Here is a 15,547-nt window from a genome sequence, read left to right on the forward strand (position 1 = left end):
TCCTAGGCCCTAACTTGCTTCATGTTAAACTTTCTCAGTAGTGAGAATGCAGTAACCTCTTGATTCCTGTGGATGGCAGAGCAGGTCAAGTAACATGGTTATATTCCATCTTATTATCACATCATCAGCCAATATCTATCTATCCAACACCAAATTATCTTCAACAATCAAAGTCTATGACAATGGTGTTTCATGTCGAATGTAAACGAACTGTGAAAAAAGACTGTTATGAATTGAAAGTGGAGATGCTATATGTACTTCTTGTTTGTTTTCGTTTCACAAAAAATCTAAGTAAAAATAAAAAATAATTTAAAAACAACCAGAAGCAGTGTGCTATCAAAGGTTTTTTATTTTAAGTGAAGTAGAGTAAAGTATGATGCAGCCGGAATGATTGGGGGGGGGGGGGAGAGAAGGGCAACACCACGGAAAACAACATAGGAAGTCAACTTTAAATTTGTATTAAATTGAATTAATTGGATGTAAATTCATTTTAAAAATTGAAAAGTAATAACAATTAATTAGCAAAAGGGACACATGATATATAATGGAGGGAATTCTATATGTACCTCCTAAGCTGGGAGGTGCTGACAGGCTAAAGGCCTGATCCCTGTAATATGAATAATGGTCCTCCTGATAAGATCCTATGTGCAGGGTACCCTCTCCTGCAGAGCACAGCTGGGTACATAAGGGGTGAGAGGATTTTCTCAGGATCCCGACCCCAAACTGTAAAGGGCTTTGTACAGCAGATCCAACACTCTGAATTTTGTTCAGTACTGTACTAATTTGTACAGTACTGTAGCTAATTGGCAGCAGGTGCAACATAGTGCTGATAATCTGCCAAGTTGCTGCATTTTGCAGTAGCTGGATTTTCTGCGTCAGCTTCAAGGATGTCCCTTAAAGTGGGGTGGGGAGGCATGAGACAAGTTCAGAGCAAACAAAAAACCTAACTGTGCACTACTATCTGTCCTGAGTGTTTGGTGTAAGGTAAAGGTAAAGGGACCTCTGACCATTAAGTCCAGTCGTGACTGACTCTGGGGTTGCGGCGCTCATCTCACTTTATTGGCAGAGGGAGCTGGCGTACAGCTTCCAGGTCATGTGGCCAGCATGACTAAGCCACTTCTGGCGAACCAGAGCAGCGCACGGAAACGCCGTTTACCTTCCCGCCGGAGCAGTACCTATTTATCTACTTGCACTTTGACGTGCTTTCGAACTGCTAGGTTGGCAGGAGCAGGGACCGAGCAACGGGAGCTCACACCGTCATGGGGATTCGAACCACCGACCTTCTGATCGGCAAGTCCTAGGCTCTGTTTAACCCACAGCACCACCCACGTCCCTATAGTATTTGGTGTATGTGTGCATATATTGTTGCTGGCACCTGTCTGTCTCAAGAGACAATGTGTGTGTGTGTGTGTGTGTATTATTTTCATCCCGCCATTTCTCCAAAGGGCTCGAAAGGGCATACATGAGCCATTCCAAGCCATCCTCACAATGACCTTGCTGTTAGGCTGTCATTGGCCCTAAGCCACCCAGTGTGTTCAATAGCCGAGTGAGGATATGAACCTGTTCTCCTAGGCCATGGGTAGGCAAATAAAGCCCGGGGGCCAGATCCGGCCCAATCACCTTCTAAATCTGGCCCACGGACGGTCCAGGAATCAGCGTATTTTTACATGAGTAGAGTGTGTCCTTTTATTTAAAATGCATCTCTGGGTTATTTGTGGAGCATAGGAATTCATTCATTCCCCCCCCCAATATAGTCCAGCCCCCCACAAGGTTTGAGGGACAGTGGGCAGGCCCCCTGCTGAAAAGGTTTGCTGACCCCTGTCCTAGGCACATCACAATGCCCCATCAGTGGCTGGATAGCTCAGTTGGTAGAGAATGAGATTCTTCATTCCAGGGTTGTGGGTTCAAGTCCCATGGTGGGTGAAAGCATAGGCTCCAACTTCCCCCAATAAAATATTTGAGGGGGGACCACCCCCCCTCAAGTTGATGGGCATTGCCATTTAAATAGCGAGGGCCACATCACGTGATTGATTATGCAGGATGGGGCTTACCTGCCCCCCGCCCCCCAATATTTTATTCAAGTTGGCACCCCTGGGTGAAAGATTCCTGCCTTGCAGGGGGTTGGACTGGGTGACCCTTGTGGACCCTTCCAACTCTACAATTCTATGACCAGTTATGCATATTTCAAATTATTTATGCATATGAATATATATTTGAAGAGTAGATATATATATTCATATGCATAGATAATTTGAAATATCTATTTGAAGAGTATACATATTTCAAATTATCTATGCATATGAATATATATTTGAAGAGTTGATAAGACAGATAATTTGCTGGCTGCTGAATTTTTCTTATTTTCAGTTTTATGTGAACTCTCCCTGAGAAGAAGGCGCGATGCACAAATTACCTTAAGTAAAGACATGCTAAGCATTATTAAGGGATAAAAGACGGAACTGTCCCGCCTTAAATGATTCGGGTGTGTGTGTGTGATCCTCAGCTGCTTCGTGATGAATGATCTCAAAGGGCTTTTTAGCGCTCCTGTATAGATATATGTATGTATTCCACTGACGCAGCTCAGTCCTCCAGCTGGCAAAGAGCTTTAGCATAATGCAGCAGCCGTCCATCCTGCAAAGGCGAGAGCCGCAGCCGCTGGTTCTTTTAAACGCGCTCTTTCCAACGGGAAGCCCGAAGCCCTTCTCCCCAAAAAACCCCCCAGATTGTCGCTGATGCTTAATTTATTTAATTGCGTGTTGTTGTTGTTTCCTACCCCGCTTGCCGAGATCGCCTGGCACGGGGGGATGGTTTCTTCCCGGGAGGGAATGACTTCGCTAAAATGCTGATATTATTAGTGCAATTAGACTAACTTTCCTTTACAAAATCTAAAGAGAAAGAGAGACGACGTCGCCTCTCCCCGCAATTCCTGGCTCCGGCTCTGCTTCCCAAAGCTCGTTCCTAAGTGAAACCCGGAACGTGGGAATTCATGAACTGGATTTCCCAGGCGCTTTCCCAAACGGACGCTCGGTTTTAGCACTGTAGCTTTCCCATCCTTCTCCAGGTTTTGCAGTAATCCGGAGAGCTGTTAAAAAAAAAAAAAAGTACAAACTGAAAGTAAAAAACAAAAAAACCAACCCACAAAAAAACAGCCTAGCAGCAACAAGACGGAAGAGCTGTTATCCGGGGTGAGTTTTTTTTTAAAAAATATAATATAAATATAGATATATAAACATACACAGAGGGAGAGACAGAGGCAGATTTCCTGCAGTCTAGGATGTTACACAATGCTATAAAGATGAAGGAGCTGCTTGAGGCTGTTGTATGTTTTAAAGGACTGGGGAAAAGAGAGAAAAGAAAGACTTTCTTGGTTCCCTGGAGCTTCCCCCGCCCTCCCAGCTGCCCTGATAAAAGGGCCGTTTGAGTCTTTCAGTCCATCGGGAAACAAGGGTATGAATTCAGATTTCTAATCGTGTTTTGCTGCCTGGTCCCTTGTGCCTGTAACAGAAGGCTGATGGGGAAACGTTTGCTTGCTTAATTTTCACGTTTTATTTTATCCTTGTGCCAGGAACAGCTTTACTTTAAAAGAAGTAGTAGTAGTAGTAGTTATGCTTGTCACTACTGTTCAAGGCAGAGGAGTAGGGCCAGTAAAGGAAAGTTGGCAACTTTGACTCTGGAAGCTTCTTCTAGTCAAAGGGATCCTTATACAGTGGTACCTCGGGTTACAGACGCTTCAGGTTACAGACGCTGCTAACCCAGAAATATTACCTCGGGTTAAGAACTTTGTTTCAGGTTGAGAACAGAAATCGTGCAGCGGCGGGGCAGCGGGAGGCCCCATTAGCTAAAGTGGTACCTCAGGTTAAGAACAGTTTCAGGTTAAGAATGGACCTCCAGAACAAATTAAGTTCTTAACCCGAGGTACCACTGTGCTACCCTGTTTAAAGTGAGAGGTCTTGTCTTGTGTGAGTCTTAGCTAGTTAACAGAAGTGCTGCGCCAAAGTATCCCACGAAAAGGAAACAAATTGCTTCAGGTTTTTTGTTCCAGACAGTTAATCCAGGGGCAAGAGGATGCCAGTACTCTGCTTATTGGTTAATAAGCAGAGTCAATGAAGCTATTTAAGGCAAGAAGCCATCCTTCAGAAAATGGAAGACTTGGGCAAATGAAAAAATAAATAAATACAGATTTTTGTTAACATAAATGCAATCAAACCATGATGGGGACAACAAAAAGCTTGAGGAGTGTGTTCCTAAAAACATACCGTAAGTGCCAACCATAGAAAATATTTAAGTACAGCAGTAGCAGGAAATGAGATAGGGAGCTTTCAGCAATGACCGGAGTCAGATACATGCTAAAAGAGGCAAACAAGATGGTAGAGAAATTGAATGTGTTGTTCACACTGGAAGTCGGAGGGCAGATAGATTCCTGTGCCTGAACCAACTTTTTTTGGAAAGGGAACCTGAAGAAGTGAGTGGTGACAAGGTTTTAGGCCTTACTGACAAATTAAAAACTGACATATCACTGGGTTCAGATGGCACTCTGTTGAGATTTCCTAAAGGACTCAAATGTGAAGTTGCTGGTCTTCTAACAAAAGTATGTATATCTTGACACTTAGATGAGCCTCCATACCTGCAGACTAGAAAGTGGTCAGTGGAACATCAGTTTTTAAAAGGGGGTTGCCTGCACAAAGCCCATAAGGACCATAAACTAGTTATTAATAGAAACTCTGTTATATATAAAGAACACTGAAGTTCTTGGGCTGCAGAATTCCGTTCCTAAAATGAAAGGCTGTTCTCTTTTGTACTTGTATAGTGACAGACATAAAACACACAAAGCCTTGATTACGATGAAATAACATTTGCATCCAATATCTTTTCTGATATAAAGTGAAGTGCAGTACAGTCATACCTTGGGTTGAAGTAGCTTCAGGATAAGTATTTTTTAGTTGCGCACTGCTGCGACCCAGAAGTAACGGAGCACGTTACTTCTGTGTTTCGCCGCTCAACGCATGCGCAGACGGTCAAAATAATGGCATGCGCAGAAGCGGTAAATCGTGACCCGCGCATGCGCAGACATGTGGACATGGGTTACGTTCGCTTCTGGATGCGAACGGGGCTCCGGAACGGATCCCGTTCGCATCTAGAGGTACCACTGTACAGTGGTACCTCGGGTTAAGTATTTAATTTGTTCCAGAGGTTCGTTCTTAACCTGAAACTGTTCTTAACCTGAAGCACCACTTTAGCTAATGGGGCCTCCCCCTGCTGCTGTGCCACAGCGGTGCGATTTCTGTTCTCATCCTGAACCAAAGTTCTTACCCCAAGGTACTATTTCTGGGTTAGCAGAGTCTGTAACCTGAAGCGTATGTAACCTGAGGCGTATGTAACCTGAGGTACCACTGTATATCAAATTGGGTGTACCAGTGCCTCTAAAACACACCTCTGCCCTGTTTTCCTTTAGCAGATGCATTCGCTTCCAAGAAGCCATTGGTTCAAGAAGCTGCATGGTAGAAGATCAGAAATGCGGCCAATTTTTCATCACTGCCCTTGATGGCATCGGTTCCCCCATCACTGGTGGCAATGGAGAAGGACCAGGAGGTGAAGGGAAACAGCAGTTAAGACCATCTGTGGAGTATGTTGCAGCAATTCTGAAGAGGCAACACCTGCTTCTTATGCCCAAACGTAAGGCATGAATGCAATGAGGAAGAAGAGATTTTGGGCATCCTGTTTCTGCTTAATGGCCATCTTTTTTCTGCTTGTCACCCTCCAGGTACTACAGATACTCAGGGTCAGGAGTTGAGCACTGATTTAGGCTGAAACATGCCATACTCTTAATCTTAGGGTCATGGGTTCAAGTTCCACATTGGGCGAAGAATTCCTGCATTGCAGGGGGTTGGACTAGATGACCCTCGTGGTCTCTTCCAACTCTAGGATTCTATTGCGGGATTGTTCACATGAAGGGAAGTGAGGGCAGGCTTGCCCACCCAGACAGCTTCAGCACATAACCTTTCCCTGGGTCTCCAGGTCCTAAGGGAGATGCTCTTTTGTCTATCTTTCTACCCCAGGGGTACGGCGTCTCCATGACCACCCTGATTCTATTTATATTTATTTATAAAGGCACCAACTCATATAAGAAAAACACTGTGGCTGTGTGCACCCAAAACACAACGGACTAAAATATAATAATACACCAAAGCAAATGACCAACAATAGATTTCTCTAAATAAAAACTCCTGACAAGACCAAAACAAAAACACCTTGTTTTCAGCAGATGACAGAGCATCAAAATTGTAGGTGCTTGACTGATTGCATTGGGATAGAAGTAAGTGGTTGCGCATGCATGGAACAAGGCCTGTTCCTGCATCAGGATTTCCCCACTGTCTCCTTTACCCATGCCCCCCTAAATCTGCTCTGGAGGGTTGGGGGAACACCCAGACAAAGGGGGCGAAGGGGGGAATTCTTGTTGCATGAGCAGACCTTGCATGCATGCCACAGTTAGCACTACACGGAATTACATCCAATAGGAACAGTGTTCCAAAATACTGGGGCCGCTATTGGTGCCATGGATGTTGGACTCTCAGCTGTCATCTGCCCCAGCCAGCATGGCCAATGGTCAGGGCTGCTGGGAGTTGTGTACTCCTGCAACATCCCTTCCCTGAGGCAACGCTCCCAACCTCTGCCCTCTGCTGATGAGCTTCCCCCATTGATGGATTTTTCATTAGTAAAGGAATTTGATGCATGATATTAACATGTGAAGCTTTTAGCAGTACAGTGGTACCTCAGGTTAAGTACTTAATTCATTCCGGAGCTCCGTACTTAACCTGAAACTGTTCTTAACCTGAAGCACCACTTTAGCTAATGGGGCCTCCCGCTGCTGCCGTGCCGCCGGAGCCCGATTTCTGTTCTCATCCTGAAGCAAAGTTCTTAATCTGAAGCACTATTTTCTGGGTTAGTGGAGTCTGTAACCTGAAGCGTATGTAACCTGAAGTGTATGTGACCTGAAGTACCACTGTATGGAGGTAAATATTATGAACTAATGCAGGCTTCCTCAACATTGGCCCTCCAGATCTTTTTGGCCTACAACTCCCATGATTCCTAGCTAGCAGGACCAGTGGTCAGGGATGATGGGAATTGTAGTCTCAAAACATCTGGAGGGCTGAGGAAGCCTGAGCTTCTCAGGGATATACTGTTAAGAGACACAGCTGCAGTGGTTGATTGAAAAGTTGGCAGCCTAATGATGAAAACAATAATCCAACCAACCCAACACCATAAGTCACATGAGAATAGTAAGGTCACAATCATTGAATAATTTCCCCAACTACTATCTACGAGAACTAAATTCTACAGAGACCAGGGCCTCCTGTTTTTTCCATTTTAAAGCAGGCCCCAGTGGGTGCTCTGTTATACAGAACGATAGTTCATGCCATGTATAATGAGACTTCAATAAGGATAGATTTCTCTTTCCCCTTGAAAGGTGGTTGTAGAGCTTGGAAAGTCTGAAAGGAAGATGACGAAAACCTCCATTTCACAAAACAGCGCACTGAAAGATGAAGAATGGCAGAAATACACCTATCTGTTTGTAAAGAAACCGGAACTCCCCAGCGATACAAAGACCATTTTGAACAGCGACCGATATCCTATCTTGCTGTGGTGGTCTCCGCTGACAGGAGAGACAGGGCGGCTGGGTCGGTGCGGACAAGACGCTTGCTTCTTTACTATCAACAGGACCTATCAGCACAACTCTATGACTAAAGCATTTCTGTTTTATGGTAAGAGGCTGGTTCATTTTATTCTTGAAGATGATGAGTGACTTTGCCTTTCCCCCTCGCTCACATGGTTCATTTATCTTGTAGCTGCCAAGCATAACAGAGAAAAGAAGTGGGGCCTGCAACAGAATGTTGCAGTGTGGCGTGCTGCTTTTCGGGGTCTGCTGTTTGGGATTCCAGCCACTCCATTTCAGTCCTCCTTTCTTCTGGGTTTTCTGTTCCCCACCATGGTCAGTGAGCATGCTATGGCCATTGATCTTACTGCCTTAAGTCCCCTCCCCCCAAAGGATGATTCTGTACTCCTGCAAACCCTGAGATTTCCCCAAGTCTGCTGAAACCTCCCTTTTATGTGGGGATGGTGCCATTTTGGCTATATAAAGATTGGTACTCACAGCTGTACACTGGAAATGGAGATAATTAATGTGAATAGTCAGTTTTCAGAGAGGTAGCCATATTAGTTTCAAGCAAAAAAACCAGTTTTATTGTTACTATAAAGACCAACAGATTTACTTGGGTGTAAATTCAGGTGCATGAATTGTTATCCTCAGTTGTAGAGTGTGTGTGTGTGTGTGTGTGTGCATACGTACACACTTTTAGAGGAAAAAATACTGCAAACAATGAAGACAAACGGTAACAAGATGTAAAAAGTACAGTCTGTGAAAAATCTACATACCTTTCACAACAATACTATTTGGTTGTAACACAATCATCCTAGCATTGCAAATCTTAATAATGCCTTAAGTGGGACAGGAAACCATGATCTCAGTTCAAGCCTAAATCATAGAATCATAGAGTTGGAATAGACCACAAGGGCCATCGAGTCCAACCCTCTGCCAAGCAGGAAACACCATCAGACCACTCCTGACATATGGTTGTCAAGCCTCTGCTTAAAGACCTCCAAAGAAGGAGACTCCACCACACTCCTTGGCAGCAAATTCCACTGTCGAACAGCTCTTACTGTCAGGAAGTTCTTCCTAATGTTTAGGTGGAATCTTCTTTCTTGTAGTTTGGATCCATTGCTCTGTGTCCGCTTCTCTGGAGCAGCAGAAAACAACCTTTCTCCCTCCTCTATATGACATCCTTTTATATATTTGAACATGGACTGGCTACTTACTAAATAAGGACTGGCTACTTACTTTAATAAAAGCTCTTGGAAAATACCTATGGGGATCATAAGAAAACTTCAGTTATGTCAGTGACCTGCATGTTGCCCATCCGTAACTTAGACCATTATTTATTTTGTCACAAACATTAAAGTATGAAATGTGCTCATAATTGCAATCTTATTCTGCATTTTCTCATCATAAACCTTGTAATGCCTCTCTGTCTTTTTCTGGTCTGAAGCATATTTTTTTATCATCTCTTCCATCCTTTAAGACATATTGTCTATCAGCTTGGCTAAGATTAATGCGTTGTATCAAATCAATCAGTCATCCTAGTGTTTCACCTTGGAAGTACCCTTTTATAGGCTTCTCTCTGCATATCCTTTATCTTCACCATTAGTAGACAGCTCTGACTTCATTTTCTCAGCAAGAATTGGACTCTGTTTGTTTACAATATCACCTAAAAGTTGTAATATCCACTCGAGGGTGCTCATAGTTCCCCAGTTTAATGCGGTTTAAAAAATTGTATTCAGTACTTCTCTAGTGGGTGCACTGCAGGTTTTTTTTGCTGCTAATGTTGTCAAAGCCTCCGTTTCTGAAACCCAAGTCACAACATGCAGCTACTCTCTTTAAATACATGCAGCTGCCCCCGATGGATACAACTCAAATCCAGGAGCAGGAAAAGTAGATAAAAGTTTTGAAACAAGTTTCACGATTCCCATGGAGCTGGTGATTCTTGGGCTGAATTATTTTGGCTGTCAAGCACAAAACTGACTTTATTATCTCTCTCCTCAGAGCTGTAATAAAAATATTATTTTCACAATACATGTCCGCAGGATATTCCCTTTATAATTCAAAACCACATCTAGAGAGATTTATTATTCAGATAGACCCAAACACTGGAAGTTTAAGGGAATCAAGTTTTATTGAGCTTTTCTCAGAATGTATAGCATCCTTTTTATATATAACTTTAGATACCTATCACAGCACTTTTTATCCTACAATGTTTTTTGAAGTCCAAATAGAAAACTAGCATAAACTTACAGTGCAGTCCTATAAATGTCTACTCAGAAACAAGTCCTGTTGAATTCAATGGGTCTTACAGTTGTATATGTTGTAGTTGCAGTGTTAACTGTTTTATATTGCAAAGACCCATTAGGAACTGCCTTGCTGCAGCCTTTGTTGCTTACCTGCTTAGAAGCAGAATCAGGATCCCATTTGTAGCTAAAATGGCATCACCCACACAGAACTGGGAGTTCTCAGCAGATCTGGAGGAACTCCAAGGACTAGAAGTACCCCCCGCAAAAAAGCTTTAGGAAGAACCCAAGTGTATATCTGTGTATAGCTCACTGAGGACTGATGTCACAGACTGGTTGGACACAGAGGAATGGTGGGAAGAACCAGCTGGGGAACCACCAAGGGGAGAAGGCTCAATGCTCAGGGAGTGGTGGTGGGACAATGATGAATGGTCAGAGGGAGAAGAAGGAGGACTGGTAAGAGAAGGTGTTGGAATCTGAAGGGTAACAGGGTTTAGTGAGCTGGGAGAGTCTGTGGCAGAGAGCAGTCCAGAACCATAGGCTGAAGCTGAAGCATGAAAGTGGGGTAAGGGAGGCCAAGAAGCAGAGATGAGTCAGGTTGGTGAAGAGTCATGGGTGTCTCCCCCTTCTGCTGATACCAGCTCACTTCCCCCCTGGTCTCCCAGAACCAGAAGAGGCATGAAAAGGGCAAAGGAAAAGATAGATTCACATAGGCACAGTCTCCTATCGCTTGGGGGGGACGGACCATGGAGACGAGGGTACTTAGGCAGCTGTGGAGAGGCGTAGATTTTCATTCTCAGTGACTACTTCATAGGAAGCAAGACCTGACAGAGATGAGTTGCTATGCTCATTAGGTCTGACACTCCACCAAGTGATCATGTTTTTGCTAATTAACTCCAGCTTGCACAGTGTGACTTACCACTGGCTTGCTTCTGACAACTGAGCATCCTCAACAGGCATGAAATGCTGTCCAACTGTTGGTGTGTGTGGCGTTTGCCTCCTAGATGGGTCATAAGGAAAGGGTTAAATGAGTGTGATGTGATTGGCCAGTGGGAATGCAAGGGGAGGAGTAAAAGTTAGAGTGGGAGGTTTTGAAAGTCAGTTGAGGTTTGGGAGTTGAAGAAGGAAGAGGGAGGATTAGGTGTGGGTTGGTCGAGTTGTATTGTGAGAGAGTGAGAGGAATTGTTAGGTGGAGTCAGATAGATAGTTGGGGATAATCAGTTTGAAGTTGTTAGGAACTAAGATTAAGAAACTGTCAAGAAAAACTAACTGAAGCCATAAGCTTGTTCTGCATTTTAATATAAACTTGATTATTTGTTAATGTTGACAACTGTCTGGACTCTGTGTGTCCCCGTGAGAAACGGGGTGGTGGCAGCGAAGAAAGCAATCACAGTGGTGGCACAGGGTCAATAGACCGTCAAATGTCCAGGGGCCCTGTGTGATCGCCACAGTGTGTGTGTGATGAGTGGAATGGCAACCTTGGGGAAGGAGAAAGGGGAATGGAATGGAGTATGCTGGAAAATGGCTCTCTCAACAGAAGCACATGCAACATTCCATTGTGGGTCTCACTTGTTTTGCATGTTAGTAAGATGTTGTGGGGAGGAGCCATAGGCGAGAGAGGGGCGGTGATGGTTGTGAATACTATGCTGCCTTCGTAATATGCTGTTCATATCATTCATGGAAGTGCAGCCAGATTGAATAATGTTTTCCAATATTTCTTTCACTGGGAGCAATACTGGTTTCTTTCTCTCCCATTTGTATTTTCAACATCTAGGTACTGACTTCAGCATAGATAGTTTACCTCTCCCCCGAAAAGACCACCATGACTGGGCCCTTTTCCACGAAGAGTCACCCAAAAACAATTACAAGCTCTTCCAGAGACCCGCCATCACTCTGTTCAACCACACGGCAACATTCAGCCGCCACTCACACCTGCCACTCACCACCCAGTACCTTGAAAGCATTGAGGCCTTAAAATCCCTGAGGTACATGATTCCTTTGCAAAACAAGAACAGCTTGAGGAAAAGGCTCGCACCTCTCGTATATGTACAGTCTGACTGCGATCCTCCCTCTGACCGGGACAGCTATGTACAGGAGCTTATGGCTCACATTGAGGTAGACTCCTATGGTGCCTGCTTGCATAACAGAGATCTGCCGGAGCAGCTTGAAAACCCTGCCTCCATGGATAACGATAACTTCTACAAGATACTTGCTCAGTACAAATTTGTCCTTGCCTTTGAGAACGCTGTCTGTGAAGATTATATCACTGAAAAGCTCTGGAGACCACTGAAGCTGGGTGTGGTACCAGTTTATTACGGCTCTCCTAGCGTCAAAGACTGGCTTCCCAGCAATAAGAGTGCAATCCTGGTCACAGGATTCTCACACCCCAAGGACCTGGCACAGTACATCAAAGCTTTGGATGCAGATGATGAGAAATATGAGGCCTACCTTGAATGGAAGCTGAAAGGGGACATCTCCAACCAACACCTGCTTGCTGCTATAAAGGAACGCACATGGGGAGTGCAAGATATCATGAAGGACAATTACATAGATGCCTTTGAATGCATGGTGTGCACTAGAATATGGGGAAATATGAGGAGACAAGCAAAGGTAATTATAAAGCCATCTGCCCTGATATAGCCAGGCTTGCACCGTCTCTGAGTCAGACTTGCCAGGTACTAATTGTAGAGTGGAGTCACTTTGTGGCAGGTATGATGTATGAGTTCTGACAGATAGAAGCAGGGCCAGAGACAAGCTCTCCAGGACCAAGGAGAGCTTCCAAGGAAAGGAAGGCAGATGTTGTTCTCCCAGAGTCCCGAGTTTATATGAGTCTTTATAAGAGGAATAAGGACCTTGTGGCATATCAGCTGTGGTAGTACAGTGGTACCTTGGGTTACATACGCTTCAGGTTACAGACGCTTCAGGTTACAGACTCCGCTAACCCAGAAATAGTACCTCGGGTTAAGAACTTTGCTTCAGGATGAGAGCAGAAATCGTGCTCTGGCAGCGTGGCAGCAGCAGGAGGCCCCATTAGCTAAAGTGGTGCTTCAGGTTAAGAACGGACCTCCAGAACGAATTAAGTACTTAACCGGAGGTACCACTGTATTCCAACTCCTATCAGACTTAGCAGCATGGACATGGTCATGGGTGGAAGGGAGTTGGGAGTCCAACAACATCTGCAGGGCCACAGGTTCTTTGCTTTCTAATACCCTCCCCCCCAGTCTCATATTCTGTGAGTTCAACTCCAGCTTCCTACAATATTGCAGCAAAATAATTCATCAGGCATTGCCTTGAGTGAAATTGCTGCTGACTTGGTCTTCAGTTGGCAGCCAAGGCTGACCTACGGAGTGGGTTGCACACATCAAGCAATGATTAGATCTAATGACAGCCCACAGTTTATTAAACGGCAATATTTCACAGCCTCTTGAGTGAAACATAATGCTTGTTTACAGAATCGCCGCAGCATTAAAAAAGACTGCAAGAAGTGGCAGGCACATTTTCATCCAAGCCCTGTCAAGTTTGCAACCCCGGCTTTGGCCTGGGAGGGTGGGATACAATAACAATTAAAAAATTATTATTATTATTATTAAATGCATCAAGCATGTTTCAGCCGTTCGAAGCTACACAGAGCAAACATGTAGACCTCATTCCTAGCTTAGTGGGGAGGGGAGTCTTTTTCAGACGGAGGACTGCATTTGCAATGCGGAGCCATGCACACAAATGGCGCTATATAAATAAACACATGATGGTGATAATACCTGTGTAATATGAAATCCAGCACAACAGTTGTGCTAGTGGAAGATGGCTGTGCGACAGGTTGTGCCTACAACAGTCTGTTGTGCAACCAGCCATCAGAACCATTCCGGCTTCCTGCACTTTCTCTTGTGCAAGTCATTCCACTAACATAACTGGCTACACTCCTAAGGGACCTTAACTTAGTGCTTCATTGAATTCCTCCCATATATTTTCACACACTATTTAAGTGGAAGTGAGTGTATATTCATCCTTGCTTACGTGGTGGTTGATAAAATTCAGATTGTGTCCTCCGACCTCTCTTTTTCTCTCTCAACCAGGGAATGTTACCAAAAAAGTGGAATGCAGAAGCAAGCCACCTGAGCTGCCCCAAACCTCAACCATTTGTTTTTTCGTCTCGCAATACGCACAGAACGGCACTGCGGGAGATGTGGATACCGAGCTTTGAGCAGTCCAAGAGAGAAGCTCACGCGCTGAGGCAGCTGGTCGAAAGGAACAGAAATTTCACAGCTCAGGAGTTTTGGACTATGGTGTTTAGAGAATGAGCTTAGAGGGAGACAATAGGCCCTTGACTCAAGCTAGAGGGGAAAACAAACTAACACAGAGGGGCCTCTATGAGGAGCTGTTGTTTGTCGGTTGCCTTAATAAGATAGAAAGCAGTTTTAACCACTGAGATGATGAGAAATCATCGTATTCAGCGAATACTAATCCAGAAGACGAAGGACCCAGTTGGGTCATCTTATAATATATTTTTTATACTAACGTTCAGTATAAACTGTTCATATAAATTATTAGTGTAATTAACATTGGAGCATTCACAGCAAAATGCAGCCATCTGCACTTTACTTTCCCTGTGTGTGTGTGTGTGTGTGTGTGTGTGTGTGTGGTTTATTTTGCCTCTGCAGTTCCTCCTCCCACCCTTGAGTTGGATACGTGTCAAGTCTTCCATCCAGATGGTTTGGCTTCCTGGCATCTCTCAAGCGAAGGGCCTTGTCTAAAGGGGTGGCCTTGCTGCTTATGTCATTTCTGCACCTGACAGGAAGCCAAGCCGTGCAGGAGAAAGGAGGACCTTGCAGATGAATCGCAGAGCAGCGGAGGAGGAGGAGCAACCTCAGGGGCAGTGTGCCAAATGCTCTGGGAGGGGGGGGGGTGGTTTACGGAAAGCAGGCCTTAGAAATAGAGTCTCACCTAAGTGTGGTCCGTGTTATTGGAGTCTGGATTTTGTGCCACTCTGGCAAATTCTGTAAAGAGCCACTTTGTGGTTTGAATGAAGGAACTTGCTTCTTTTCATTTCTGGCTGGGCCAGGGTGATGGAGATGTCATCTATTGAACAGCATTATAAACAGCAACGGCAAGGCAGCATGTCCATGCTCTGATAATGTCTGAAGCATTTCTCTTAAGGAGGGAGGGCTGACCGTGCAGAGGCTCATGGAGGCAGGGATTTTCTTTTGTTAAGACCTGCACAATATCAGGTGATTTGGGGCTTGATTTGAGTATCTTTATGGTTTTCGTTACTTGGGACTGGAAGTACCGGGCCAAAAGACTTCTTCACGCACAGTAAGTGTCGCTTTTCCCAACATGCTGATTCCAGGGGGAAACAAAAGAGGGGGAAATCCTTTTATCAGTGAAAATTGGTGCTTTTTACCTAGCTGTTAAAAAAGTACAACAGCCCTACCAGGGGAAAAATGGCAACTATGTGTAACCACGATTTTTTCCTGCTAGGACTCTTGGTTTTGTTTTTTAACAGCTGGGGTAAGATAAAGCTAAAGGGACCCCTGACCATTAGGTCCAGTCGTGACCGACTCTGGGGTTGCGGCACTCATCTCGCTTTACTGGCTGAGGGAGCCGGCGTACAGCTTCCGGGTCATGTGGCCAGCATGACCAGAGTAGCTCACGG

At 44.6% G+C, this 15,547-nt stretch overlaps 1 protein-coding gene across 4 annotated transcripts; it reads left to right on the top strand.

The window, feature by feature from the left end:
* The first annotated feature begins 3,047 nt into the window (after nt 1-3,047).
* On the top strand, nt 3,048-15,009 carry POFUT3 (protein O-fucosyltransferase 3). 4 transcript variants are annotated; one of them, XM_077921043.1, is made up of 5 exons: nt 3,048-3,185; nt 5,456-5,761; nt 7,466-7,760; nt 11,672-12,507; nt 13,971-15,009. In XM_077921043.1, exons 2-5 carry the CDS (start codon nt 5,681-5,683, stop codon nt 14,193-14,195), a joined length of 1,437 nt encoding a protein of 478 aa, XP_077777169.1. In that variant the 5' UTR covers nt 3,048-3,185; nt 5,456-5,680; the 3' UTR covers nt 14,196-15,009. The 4 variants fall into 4 exon arrangements, with proteins under 4 accessions (XP_077777169.1, XP_028568482.2, XP_077777170.1 ...); XM_028712649.2 differs by having other exon boundaries at nt 3,075-3,185; nt 5,453-5,761; XM_077921044.1 differs by having other exon boundaries at nt 3,075-3,185; nt 5,453-5,673.
* Nucleotides 15,010-15,547: the final 538 nt, after the last annotated feature.

The sequence above is a fragment of the Podarcis muralis genome, chromosome 17 (genome assembly GCF_964188315.1).
Source record: "Podarcis muralis chromosome 17, rPodMur119.hap1.1, whole genome shotgun sequence".
NCBI classification, from domain to species: Eukaryota; Metazoa; Chordata; class Lepidosauria; order Squamata; family Lacertidae; genus Podarcis; species Podarcis muralis.

Excerpts from the sequence above, each read along its gene's own strand:
- POFUT3 (XM_077921043.1), top strand. The coding sequence starts at position 5,681 with ATGAATGCAATGAGGAAGAAGAGATTTTGGGCATCCTGTTTCTGCTTA. Across the intron at positions 5,762-7,465 it reads TTCTGCTTGTCACCCTCCAG|GTGGTTGTAGAGCTTGGAAA; the intron begins GTACTACAGATA and ends TCCCCTTGAAAG. Across the intron at positions 12,508-13,970 it reads ATATGAGGAGACAAGCAAAG|GGAATGTTACCAAAAAAGTG; the intron begins GTAATTATAAAG and ends TCTCTCAACCAG.